At 40.8% G+C, this 12,888-nt stretch overlaps 1 protein-coding gene and 1 non-coding gene across 2 annotated transcripts in view; both read left to right on the top strand.

The window, feature by feature from the left end:
- The window catches only part of LOC126328907 (cytoplasmic dynein 2 heavy chain 1), a 906,666-nt gene that overhangs the window by 500,309 nt on the left and 393,469 nt on the right, over positions 1-12,888 (top strand). The window contains exons 38-39 of the mRNA XM_049996078.1: positions 6,058-6,265; positions 9,806-9,912. Coding sequence (XP_049852035.1) covers positions 6,058-6,265; positions 9,806-9,912 — 315 coding nt within the window. The remainder of the gene's footprint in view (positions 1-6,057; positions 6,266-9,805; positions 9,913-12,888) is intronic.
- Positions 8,307-8,380, top strand: Trnat-ugu (transfer RNA threonine (anticodon UGU)). Its single transcript has one exon. It is a non-coding gene; the product is annotated as a tRNA-Thr (tRNA).

The following is a 12,888-nucleotide window of genomic DNA, read 5'->3' as shown; positions in this document are numbered from 1 at the left end:
GTTTGCATATAGAACATTGTCACTCTGCAAACATGCAGCAAATTGAGAAATCCTTGTTGATGGATCACTACTTAGCTAAAGAACACAGAATGAAATGTGAGAAGACACAGATAATACTTGATCACATTATTGGGACTTCAGGAATCAATACTCTCATTCATTCACCATGTTATATAGATCCCATCAAGGTAAAGAACTGTCAGGGATGTGGAATGAGTTAAGGTATACTATAACAAAAGACAAGGAAATCACAGCATCTTAATCTTTATACTATGTTAACTATAAATTACTATAAATTATCATTGTACTGCGTAATAGAATTCTCACTTATGCCATTTAAACTTAACCAACTAATGAAGCTACTAATTTGAAAAAAAGGTGCTGCTTTCTCAGTTTTAATATGTGGTTGCTGTTTATCTACTATTAGTAACTTAATATTTATTTGATATCAATGGTATTGTTCAAAGAAAATATTTTCTTGTGCCTGTAAATATTGAGACCAACTTGCAGTGCATTACTATTAGTTTGATTTGACTGATTTCTGGAGGGGGGGGGGGGGGGGGGGTGTTATTGATATATGGTTGCATAAGATACCGATAGAGGTTGTGCCTGAAATATCAATTTTATGACACTGGCAACCTTGGTAAATAACTGCACTGAAGCTGTTTGTTTTGTGTACTTTGCTTAGCTTTGTGTTGTGTATTGCTCATTGTTTCCAATTTTAAAATGAATGAAGAGGCTATTCCTGGTCCATCATGGAGTAGTCCAGGTTCTCATTATTTTATTTACACTTGCAGCCGACTGCCACAATGTAGTGTCTGCATAATACCTATCACACAGCTATGTGACAAACACCGATATTTGCGTGGAAGCTAACACACGACTACTGAGCAATGAATGAACACAATATAAAAATTTATCGCCATAATACACAAGAAATTAATGCACTACTAACAGATGAGCTAAAGTACTTCTCAGTAATAATGCGCTTATGGGCACTGGCTTACCCCTGAATCAGTTCATCACACAGAAGTAACAAAAGCCATATTACTGCAGAAAGTGAGCAAGGTGGAGTAGCAAATTACAAGTATGAAAATATGGATTTTACTACCCTACCTAACTTAATGTGAACAAATATCAAAAAGGAGCTATAAAAATTACAACGCTCAACTTGGTTACTGTTACAATGTACTGATCACCACCTAGAAATTGTGAATCTTTTTTAAATGAATTAGATTCATTGCTCAACAAAGCAAATAAAATCGAATGTGCTTTGGTAATTTATGAAGACTTCAAAATAGATTTTCTTACAAAAAGTGTAAAGAGGGAAGCCCTTTTGAACATTAATACGCTCTACAATTTAAATACTGAAGTAAATGGTGATACTCAAGTAATGGATGCTTGTGAAATAGTTTAAGATTAGTTTCTAGTCAAGAAGAGTTCATCCAACACTTCATTAAAAATTTACAGTGCTTGCTTTAGTGAGAATTTACAGTGTTCGCTTTAGAACTCTTTAAGAACTCAATGTAGATGCTGTAGTCAGGACAAAATAAACTATTTCTGCAGTTTACTGAAGAAAGAAAACAGGTCACAGGCTTATAGAAGTAATGACCTAAATGAAAAATTTAACGCCTTAATGAGTTGTAAACAGGCACAATGAAAAGACTGTTTACATGTTGATTTTTTGGCCAAAGCGTTTTTCACAAAAGAAAACATGCGCTGATTTGAACAAGCAGGTATGTCTCATGCATACATGACTTCTATCTCTGGCCACCACGGCCAGATTGGCATTCTGGCTGTGCCAACAGATGTCCATATGATTGTGTTGTGCACAGAAGATGCCATCCCACAATCAATTTGTACACAGTCACAGATGGTGCAGTATAGCACAAAAAAAATGCCTACTAGACTCTCTGCAGTGGAGAGCTATAGAAAGAGTGGAAGCAGGACAGTCACAAACTGATGCGCCCAGATGGCTTAATGTGAATCATTCTGTTGTTTCTCGGATGTAGTGGTTTGTAAAGACCTAAACTGTATCCAAAAGACCAGTGCAGGGCCGATCATGTGTGACATCAGGAAGAGAGAACCATTATTTGGCTGTAAGGTTACAAAGGTACTGCCTTAGTACTGCGTGGCAACTGGCATCTGACCTCACAGCATCCACTCGGTGTGTGTATTGAAGCAAACGGTGTGTGCCTCTTATGTGTCTTCACTGAAGGGAACACTTAGGGTTGAGTTGTCAGCTTGCCACGTGGAACAGTCTAACAGTGGGCCAATGTTCTTCTCACAGATGAGTTCCAGTTTGGTCTGGAGAGTGATTCTTGATGGATTCTCCTCTGGAGTGAATGTAGAACATGATTTTGGGACCCAAATACTGTTGTAAGAAACTGGTATCGAGGAGGATCCGTAATGGTATGGTCAGGGATTATGCTGACCACTCGATCGACTCTTCATGAGATTGTACAGGTGAATCAGTATGGTGTAAATGCTGTCAGTTATCATGATGAGATCTTGAGGCCTCATGTGTGGTTGTTGCGAGGTGCTGTGGGCCCAGACTTCGTATTGGATGGACAATAATGTTAGACATCTTACGGATTGTGTGGTTGATGTTTTCTTCAAAATGGAATATATTGCATATGTGGCGTGGCATGCTCGCTCTTCCAGTTTTAATCCCATAACGCGTGTCTGGGGTGCACTGTGGAGATGGGTTCTATCACGTCAGCATTCACCAACCACTGCCCAACACTTGCGAGCAGCTCTGCAGGAAGAATTGCTGTGATTGACTCAACATGAGATTGATGACATCATTCACTGTATGTTCCATTGTTATCAGGCCTGTGTTGCTGCCAGAGGTGGTCACACTGCATACTGAGCACATTAATCAGTTGTCTCAATGTGTGTGTGTAGTTCTATTAAATAGGAAAAAATTGACACTATTGTCTGCTGTTATGTATGTTGCAGTTGTTTATGTTCTGTATTTTTTACCTTTTTACTACTTTAATTTCACTTGTTTATAATGTTTTGTGGAAAAATAAATGCAAGCTTGCAAAATTTCCATTTGTTACTTTAATTTTGGACACCAGTGTACTTCTCCTTTGCAGGGAAGGTATACTAGGAAACCCACAGCACAGCCTTGAACATCCACATGGCACGCTCCTATGCTGACCTGGGCCATCTAGACAAGACCTTCCTAGCCTCCCAAAATGCCAAACACCTAGTATATTTCAGGTTCATTGATGATATCATCATGATCTGGAGTCATGGCCAAGACATTCCTTACAGCCTCAACACCTTCCCTCCCATCTTCTTCACCTGATTCTCTTCGACCCAGTGTGCCATCTTCCTGGATGTTGACCTCCTCCTCTTTGATGACTCCATAGACACCTCTGTCCACATTAAAACCACCGAACACCAAAAGGACCTGCATTTCGACAACTGTCACACCAAACAATCCATCCCATATGGCCTGGCCATCTGGTTACAGCTGACCTACAGTGATAAGAACTCCCTAGACAAGTATGCTGAGGCCTCACCAAGGCCTTCACAGACAGACATGTCTCCCAGACCTATGCCACAAACAGACCTCCCATTCCTTTTCCCCTCACACCCCCAATCCTCTCGTCACCCTCAAAATACAGCCACAAAACAGTGCCACCTTCATCATCCTATACCACCTGGGACTGGAACAACTGGATCACACCCTTTGCCAGGTCTATCATCATGCCCTAAAATGAGGGGTAGCCCACCCAAGATCCTTCCAACACCTCCTAATTCCATCACCCACCCAACCTGCACAACATCCTAGTGCTTTATTCCATTCCCAACCCCAATCCATTCCTACAGGTATCATATCCCTTTGGGAGACTCTGCTGCAAGATCTCTGCAATCCACCTACCCGACACTTCCTATTTGTGTCCTACCACAGGCGTCTCATATCCCATCAGAGGTCAGGCCTCGTGTGAAAGCAGCCATGTTATTTACCAGCTAAGCTGCACCATTGCACTGCTTTTTGTATTGATGTGCCTGCCAACCAGCTGTCCAACAGGACGAATGGCCACTGCCAAACTGTGCAAGAGCAAAGTAGACTACCCTGTGGCACATATGCAGATGAACCTGACATCCTTCACCACCCAAGCCATCTGGATCCTCCATCACCAGCTTTTCTTAACAGCACAGGTAGGAGTTATCCTTACAACACAGTCTCCACTCCCAAAATTATCCTATAACCTACAGTAACATACTGTCCCCACACCCTCCATCCAACATCTTCCACCCGTCGTTCCTACCAGCTACCCCCATTCTCATCTCCCACCCACTTTGTGTGTCACCCTCTGCCAATGGACCCACCATCTTTCACCTTCCTCACTACCCACCTTTTTCACTTCTCTCCACCCTCCATTCCCACCTCCCTACCTGACAGCCAACTGACATTGCATCTGCTGGCAGTCTAGTAGCTACACCAGACAGCTCTTTTCTCTTGCCCCACCCACATACTGCTGCCCCTCCCCTCTCCTGCCTCCGGATAGATGCTTCCATTCTATGCAGCATTTGCACCCTGAATCATTAATGGATTACAAATATAGCTTAAGGGTAATCCTGTCAAGTCACCACAAGATTTTAATATCTTCTAGAAACACCATCATAGCTAGTAGAATTACTATGTTTTAGTGACCTGATGAAGTCTTTAATCTCCTTAGACACTGTATTTTTGAAATTCATGTCTAACAATGGAAAATCCATTACAGAACAATGACAATACTATGAACAGGATAGAAGGCTACTCATCAGGTGCAGGAGATGTTGTGGTGCAGACAGGCACAACAAAAAGACTGCTAAACAATTGAGTTTTGGCGTAAAGGCCTTCTTCTAAAGTAGACAATACACATGCTTTCACACAAGTGCAACTCACACACACGATCACTGCCTCCTTGCCTTTTGGCCAGAAGCTCACATGCTCAGCAGTCTTTCCATTGTGCCTCTCCATGAATTAGCATCTCCTCCATATCATGAGCAGCACTCCCCTTTCTTAATATTGAAATTAAAGGCTCTAGGTGATGCATGCAATGTCTTCAAAAGTAAATCTAAGGCATCTGTATTTGGTTGTTCATTTCTGCATGCAGCCTTTGCAGTCACTGTGAGGAGGTAATCATTGAATTTGGTGGCCAGTGATGTGAAGGTATTTTCTGGTGGCTCAGTTTGATTTTGATTACTGGTTTTGTCTGTTTCTTTGTTTAATAACGTTCCAAATAGTTTTTGCATTATTATTCCAATGTTTTATTATTTGAGCATGAGTTTTACTTTTCAAATGACTGAGTGTAGAATCTGACGTAATGATGATAATGGAGCTTCAGATTGTGACTTCTTCTTTTTCTCTGAGTCCTAGCAAAACATGCTTTTACCAGGATTTATCCACCTCATATCCTTGTTTCTTTTCAATAGTGTTCTTAGCTCTTTTGTTGGATAATTACAGACAACTAAAGATAACTGAATGAGAAAGAGAAGCAATAGGAGGGGGAAACAAGAAAAAAATTACGTTGTTAAGTAGAGGTTCAAAGTGTATGATGTGATGTTTTTGATCGTACTGAAGAGATGAGTCTTTACATTTTATGGAAGTAGAAGAGGATCAGTTATATAATTTTCTCAATAGATTCATTACACTATATTCTCAGCAACTTTAATTGTTGCAAGTAGATTTTGTATTCCAAGGGTGAGGATGATGATTACAAATATAATTCCCACGTGACGTTGCATACCAGGCTGAGATGCTGGAGTTGGTGATCATATGTGCACACGGTGTGCTAGCTTGTGTGTGTGTGTGTGTGTGTGTGTGTGTGTGTGTGTGTGTCTCCTTATTGGCAAAGACTGCATTTGAGAGCTATATGTGAGTGTCTTTTAATCGTGCCTGTTTGCAACTTGATGTGTCTTCTTAATGGTAAGTAGCAATCTGTCATTTCCTGCACAGTTGCTTTCAAATTTTATTTGGTGTTTTTGTAATTTGTGCATTAATTTATTTACATTTAATTACATTTTGTGCATTGATAATAAACATCTTTCCAGATCAGCAGTCATGGATAGTATGTGATGGTGATGTTGATCCAGAATGGGTAGAGTCTCTTAATTCAGTTCTTGATGACAATCGTCTTCTAACGCTACCATCTGGTTGGAGAATTCAGTTTGGCCCAAACGTTAACTTCATTTTTGAGACTCATGATTTAAGCAATGCATCTCCTGCAACGATTTCTCGTATGGGCATGGTTTTCTTCAGGTATAAAGTTACATTTAATCAACAAATTCAGAAGAAAATTGATGTATAGTAATTTTTAATTGTATGTGACATGATAGAAATAGAATGAACAATAACACCATTTAGAGTATGAAGGCAGCATGAGGGGGGGGGGGGGGGGGGGCAGGGGGGTTTGAAGAAAGAAAAAAAGGCCCAAGAGAAATCCATGGATGATGTGAGACATAGAATTTATTTGACAAAAGAAAAAAAATCACAAAACAGTCTCAGAGTATATCCAGAAATATACAATTAAGGGTTCAAACTCTTAATGTGGAAATATTGTAAGTTTTGATGCCCTCATGAAATAATTCAAAGTCCCAAAACTTGACCCATGTGTGGCCACTTGTTGCTCAAAAAACACAATCACAAATTTTACTACTTGTGTACTGGAGACAGATGTCCTCATGCTTCCCTTGTGAAACAAGAACTTTCTCCCTTCTCAGAGTCTATAAGTTCCCTTAACATCTTGTGATCCAGCCCAAGTCTTAAATACATACTGTACTCTTAAATGCTTGCAGCATCTTTTACTGGAATTCTGCATCACATTGGAAAACTACACTCAGGAGTCTTCCAACAAACAAATGCTTGACTTGGAATCCCTGTTCAAGCTATTCAGAATCTCTTTCCCCGTACTGCCATTCCCAGTCCACCCAAAAAGAATGCAGATGTTCACTCTGTTATCTTTCAGGACATAAATCAAAACAAGGCTCCCAGAGTGGAGTGTATTTCCAAGGTATTATTAAATACCTGGGAGAGCCACTCTCAGTTTAATAAAGTTATGGTTGCAAAGCACTGACACGAATTATTTACAGAAGAATTGAAAAACTGATAGAAGCCAAACTTGCAGGAAGATCTGTTTGGATTTATGAAGAAATATAGGAACACCCAAGGCCATACTGACCCTATGACTGTTCTTAGAAGGTACAATGAAGAAAGATTAACTTATATTTTTAAGCTTTTGCAGATTTAGAGAAAGCTTTTGACACTGTTGGCTGGAATACATACTGTGCAATTCTGAAGGTAACAGAGATAAAAGATAGGGAATAAAAACTTATCCACATCTTGTACAGGAATCAGACTGATGTCACAAGAGTCAAAAGGCCTGAAAGGGAAAAAGGGAAGCAGTATATGAGAAGGAGGAACCATTAAAAAATGGAAATGGATTTAAAGTTCAGTGGGAAGAAATAAAACCTCCAAGGTTTGCAATAACACAGTAGATAAGTAAGATATGGCAAAGGTCTTGAATGATCATTTGAATGACTGGATAGTGCCTTGAAAAAGAAAAGCTGTAAGTTGGTATTGGAATGTAGTCATATTAAATCAGGTGATGTGGAGGGAATTAGATTAGGAAAGAGACACTACATGTAGTCGACGAGTAACTATTTGGTCAAAAAATACCTGATGACGGCTTAGGCAGAGAGGATATAAAATGCAGACAAGCGATAACAAGAAAAGCTTTTCACAAAAAGTGAAATATGTTAGCATTGAATATAAATTTAAGTGATGACTAACTGACAACCTCAGCTACTGACAGGTGTTGTTGATATACTTCGATGTGGACAGCTGAAAATGTGTGCCCCGACCGGGACTCGAACCTGTGATCTCCTGCTTACATGGCAGACACTCTATCCATCTGAGCCACTGAGGACACAGATGAATAGCGTGACTTCAGGGACTTATCCCCTGCACGCTTCCCTTGAGATGCACATTCCCAAATGTCCACAATTCTACATATGTATTCTACCTTATAGACATTTGCCCACCCACTCATTACTCACGCACGCTTTGGCGATTCACGTAAGATGGACACTTAAATTTATATATACATGAAGACAGTAACTTGTTCTCGAAAGAACAGTGACTGTTGATGACTGTGCAGCTATTCCCTGGAATAAATGATGACAAACTGACAACCTCAGTCTGTAAGGTACTATACATATGTAGAATTGTGGACAGTTGGGAATGTGAGTCTCACGGGGAGCATGCAAGGGATAAGTCCCTGCAGTCGCGCTATTCATCTGTGTCCTCGGTGGCTCAGATGGATAGAGCGTCTGCCATGTAAGCAGGAGATCCCGGGTTCGAGTCCCGGTCGGGGCACACATTTTCAGCTGTCCACATCGAGGTATATCAACAACACCTGTCAGCAGCTGAGGTTGTCAGTTAGTCAATATTTATTCCAGGGAATAGCTGCACGGTCAGCAACAGTAACTGTTCTTTCGAGAACAAGTTACTGTCTTCATGTATATATAAATTTAAGTGTTAGGAAGTCTTCTCTGAAGGTATTTGGAGTGTAATTTTGTATGGAAGTAAAATGGGGACTTATTAAGTCAAGAGGAGAATAGCTTTTGAAATGTGGTACTACATGTGAAGTTCCAATGGATTAACTCCTAATATTCCAACTACATTGTGACATAATGTCTACTTCTTTAAAAGGAAATGACTGTGTGAGCTGGCTGAAGTCCATGCTAAAGTATGTGTTATAACCTTGCTTCAGTTTTATACACAACAAAATGTGAACAGTCAACGTGGGTGCATGAAATGTGAACAGTCTGTATGGGTGATGCACCTCAGGATACTTAATTTGTTATCTGATCATTGTCCTGGAGTTCTTCCTGAGAACTGGATTCATGTCTTAGACACGTTCAGCACGCTATGTGGGTTAAGGTTAAGGAACCTTTAACTTTCTACTTTTCATAGAATTTTTATTGGACAAAGTGACAGAGGTGGTGTGTCACAGAACCTCTGACCAGCAATGATGCCCATCGAGCTAGCTTCCATTCTTATATACCTTTTTAAACAGTTTAATGTTACATTTTTTGGTATTACTATTAAAAATTGCCACATCAAATTGATCAGGCATACGTACAAAATAGTTTCGAATATGTTTACTTGTTTAGACATTCAATTCTGCCAACTAACAATGTCATTACTGAAGTTTGCATCATATACGTGAAACAAACAATGCATTTCCTAGTTTTCTTAATTATGTGAAATGAAATTAGATTAGATTCTAATAGAACAAACTGTAGTTCTGTCCTTCAGGAAAACAGTAGATTTTGTTGTTCCAGATCAACTGTCTAGTACTTCCAACTCGTTCTATTGACATATCCAGTGTAATAGCACTGACAGTCATGAAATTCCTGTGTTATGCAGGGACATCAAAACAATTACAGACAAAAAGTGTAGTAAAGCAACTCCTCATTGATATTGCTATATCGCAGAAAAGTTACACAATATAGGATGTAAGAAATGGATTTGTTTATAGGAAAAATGCCTTAACAGTTTTTAAGTTACTTCTCAATATTCAGTGGATTTTTGATTGTCAGTAACAGAAGTGCTAACTGTACAACATAAGGATTTTAAAATCATTTCATGTAACACTATATTAAAAGGTTTGATGTATTTAAGTACAGAAACTGCATTGAATCAAAATATTTTAATGATTATTTACCATAATTTGTTATAGCCACTGAAAATTTGCAATACAACTGAAAAATAATTGTTACTTTCTTTACATTGCAGTGAAGAGGATATTGATGTGAAAGGTTTAGTAGCTGCCTGGTTGGAGACTCAATCTGATGACTGTATTCATTTTTTGTCTTCTTACATGGATGACTATTTTTACAAAGGTAATTTAATACTTTTTCAACATCAATTTGACTTCAAGCAAATAAAATCAAGTAAAGAATGTACTTACCACCATGTGAGGTAGCATCAGATTCACTGTCACACACATATAGATGGAAATGGATCATGTACTTGGAATCACAGGTGCATTGTCTTTGTAGAGTGAGTAAATCCAAAGAAGGAAAGCTTTATAGAGATTTTCAAGAATTTGTCAAGAAAATCTGTCAGGACCACAAAGAAAGAAATGTTTTTCATTTAAGATTTGCAACTTGCAAAACAAAAGAAAAGTTAATGAGAGAAAGAAGTGTGAATATTATGTGTCAATAAATAGAAAGCTACAAAGAACTGCAAGGGAAGATGGAATCATCAAGGTAGGATCAAATTATCAGTGGGGTGCAAAATCAAGATTTCAGAATGGGAAATGTTAACACACGGCTTGTCAGATAGGGTACTTGCTGTATTAGAGTTTAAAACACACCTGTAAAGGAGACAAGTTCAAATGGGCAGACTTGTGTAGTACATGAACACCAAAAGTGACAACAGGTCATTTAAACAGTGTACGCAGCAACCAAGGGAAAGGGAGAGAAGAATTAGTGAATGAAACATAAGGAGGAAAAAAAAGAGAAAAGTTAGGGACAAAGAGGAATAGTTGAAGATCAAAGTGTGTACAGAGAGAAATATAACCTAGGGGAAGGCAGAGAAAGGGATAGAAAGGGGGTACTATCTAGGTGTTGGCTTGTGGTCATGCCCCAGTTATTGCCTTTTATTTTCCATATTGTACACTCCCCCCCCCCCCCCCCCCATTTTTCTGTAATTCTGCTATGCCTATGTGCTTTATATTAACCTTCCCTCACTTTTTCTCTTGTTTTCTTTCTAATTTAATGGTCCTTTGAATTTTGTACTTCCTTTGCAGATTCTTCTATTCATCTCTCCCCCCCCCCCCTCACTCCCTCCCTCCCTCTCGCCCTCCCTCCCGCTCTCTCTCTCTCTCTCTCTCTCTCTCTCTCTCTCTCTCTCTCTCTCTCTCCCTCTCCCTCTCCCTCTCCCTCTCCCTCTCCCTCTCCCTCTCCCTCTCTCTCCAATTTCTCGATAGCTCTTTCCTCCATCTTCTGGACTACAGAATATGTTCGTGACATTCTTGAAGGACATTTTATTTCTTCCTTCTCCTTTTTGCCTCTGAACCTTGGTAGGCAGTTGTAAGACATATTGGAAGTTCATTCAGTAGGACAGCATTTCAAATCCACAACCGAAATTCTGGAGTTGTTCTTCACTGTGAGTCCAGATCATGAAGATATCATCAATAAATCTGTACCAAACTTTGGGTTGGCAGGCTTGGGTAACCAAGAAGGCTTCCTCTAAGCGACCCATAAATAGGTTGGCATATGAAGGGGCCATCCTGGTGCCCATGGCTGTTCCCTTTAATTGTTGGTATGTCTGGCCTTCAAAAGTGAAGAAGTTGTGGGTCAGGATGAAGCTGGCCAAGGTGACGAGGAAAGAGGTTTTAGGTGGGGTGGCAGGTGATCGGCGTGAAAGGAAGTGCTCCATTGCAGCGAGGCCCTGGACGCGCGGGATATTCGTGTATAGGGAAGTGGCATCAATGGTTACAAGGATGGTTTCTGGGGGTAACAGACTGGGTACAGATTCCAGGCGTTCCAGAAAGTGGTTCGTAGTCTCTGCTGGAAATATCACTTTGCCATGAAGAAAAATAATCCTGATCCCACTCCTAATGATCCAACTCCCCAAGACACTATCCAAATTGAACCCTGCCTGCAACAGTTCCGTCCTCCATCACAACGGGACCCACCTCCTCTTCCTCAAAATCACCCTCTCCAAACCTTCCAGGAATTTCTCACTTCCAGCCTTGCCTCTCAATCTTTCTTGAAAAACCTTAATCCTACTCCCAACATCACCACAGCCGATGCCCTGGCTATCCGTGATCTGAAAGCTGACTGATCCATCATCATTCTTCCGGCTGACAAGGGTTCCACGACCGTGGGAGTATGTGGCTGAGTATGTGGCTGAGGGACTGCGTCAGCTTTCAGACAACTCTACATACAAAGTTTACCAAGGTAATCCCATTCCTGATGTCCAGGCGGAGCTTCAAGGAATCCTCAGAACCTTAGGCCCCCTACAAAACCTTTCACCTGACTCCATCAAACTCCTGACCCCACCGACACCTCGCACTCCTACCTTCTACCTACTTCCTAAAATTCACAAACCCAAACATCCTGGCCGCCCCATTGTAGCTGGTTACCAAGCCCCCACAGAACGTATCTCTGCCTACGTAGATCAACACCTTCAACCCATTACATGCAGTCTCCCATCCTTCATCAAAGACACCAACCACTTTCTGGACCGCCTGGAATCCGTACCCAGTCTGTTACCCCCGGAAACCATCCTTGTAACCATTGATGCCACTTCCCTATACACGAATATCCCGCACGTCCAGGGCCTTGCTGCAATGGAGCACTTCCTTTCATGCCGATCACCTGCCACCCTACCTAAAACCTCTTTCCTCGTCACCTTGGCCATCTTCATCCTGACCCACAACTTCTTCACTTTCGAAGGCCAGACATACCAACAATTAAAGGGAACAGCCATGGGCACCAGGATGGCCCCTTCATATGCCAACCTATTTATGGGTCGCTTAGAGGAAGCCTTCTTGGTTACCCAATCCTGCCAACCCAAAGTTTGGTACAGATTTATTGATGACATCAATCATGATCTGGACTCACAGTGAAGAACAACTCCAGAATTTCCTCTCCAACCTCAACTCCTTTGGTTCCATCAGATTCACCTGGTCCTACTCCAAATCCCATGCCACTTTGCGAGATGTTGACCTCCATCTGTCCAATGGCCAGCTTCACACATCCGTCCACATCAAACCCACCAACAAGCAACAGTACCTCCATTATGACAGCTGCCACCCATTCCATATCAAACGGTCCCTTCCATACAGCCTAGGCCTTCGTGGCAAA

This window comes from Schistocerca gregaria, chromosome 2 (genome assembly GCF_023897955.1).
Source record: "Schistocerca gregaria isolate iqSchGreg1 chromosome 2, iqSchGreg1.2, whole genome shotgun sequence".
NCBI classification, from domain to species: domain Eukaryota; kingdom Metazoa; phylum Arthropoda; class Insecta; order Orthoptera; family Acrididae; genus Schistocerca; species Schistocerca gregaria.
This window is presented reverse-complemented; position numbering and strand designations above follow the sequence as displayed.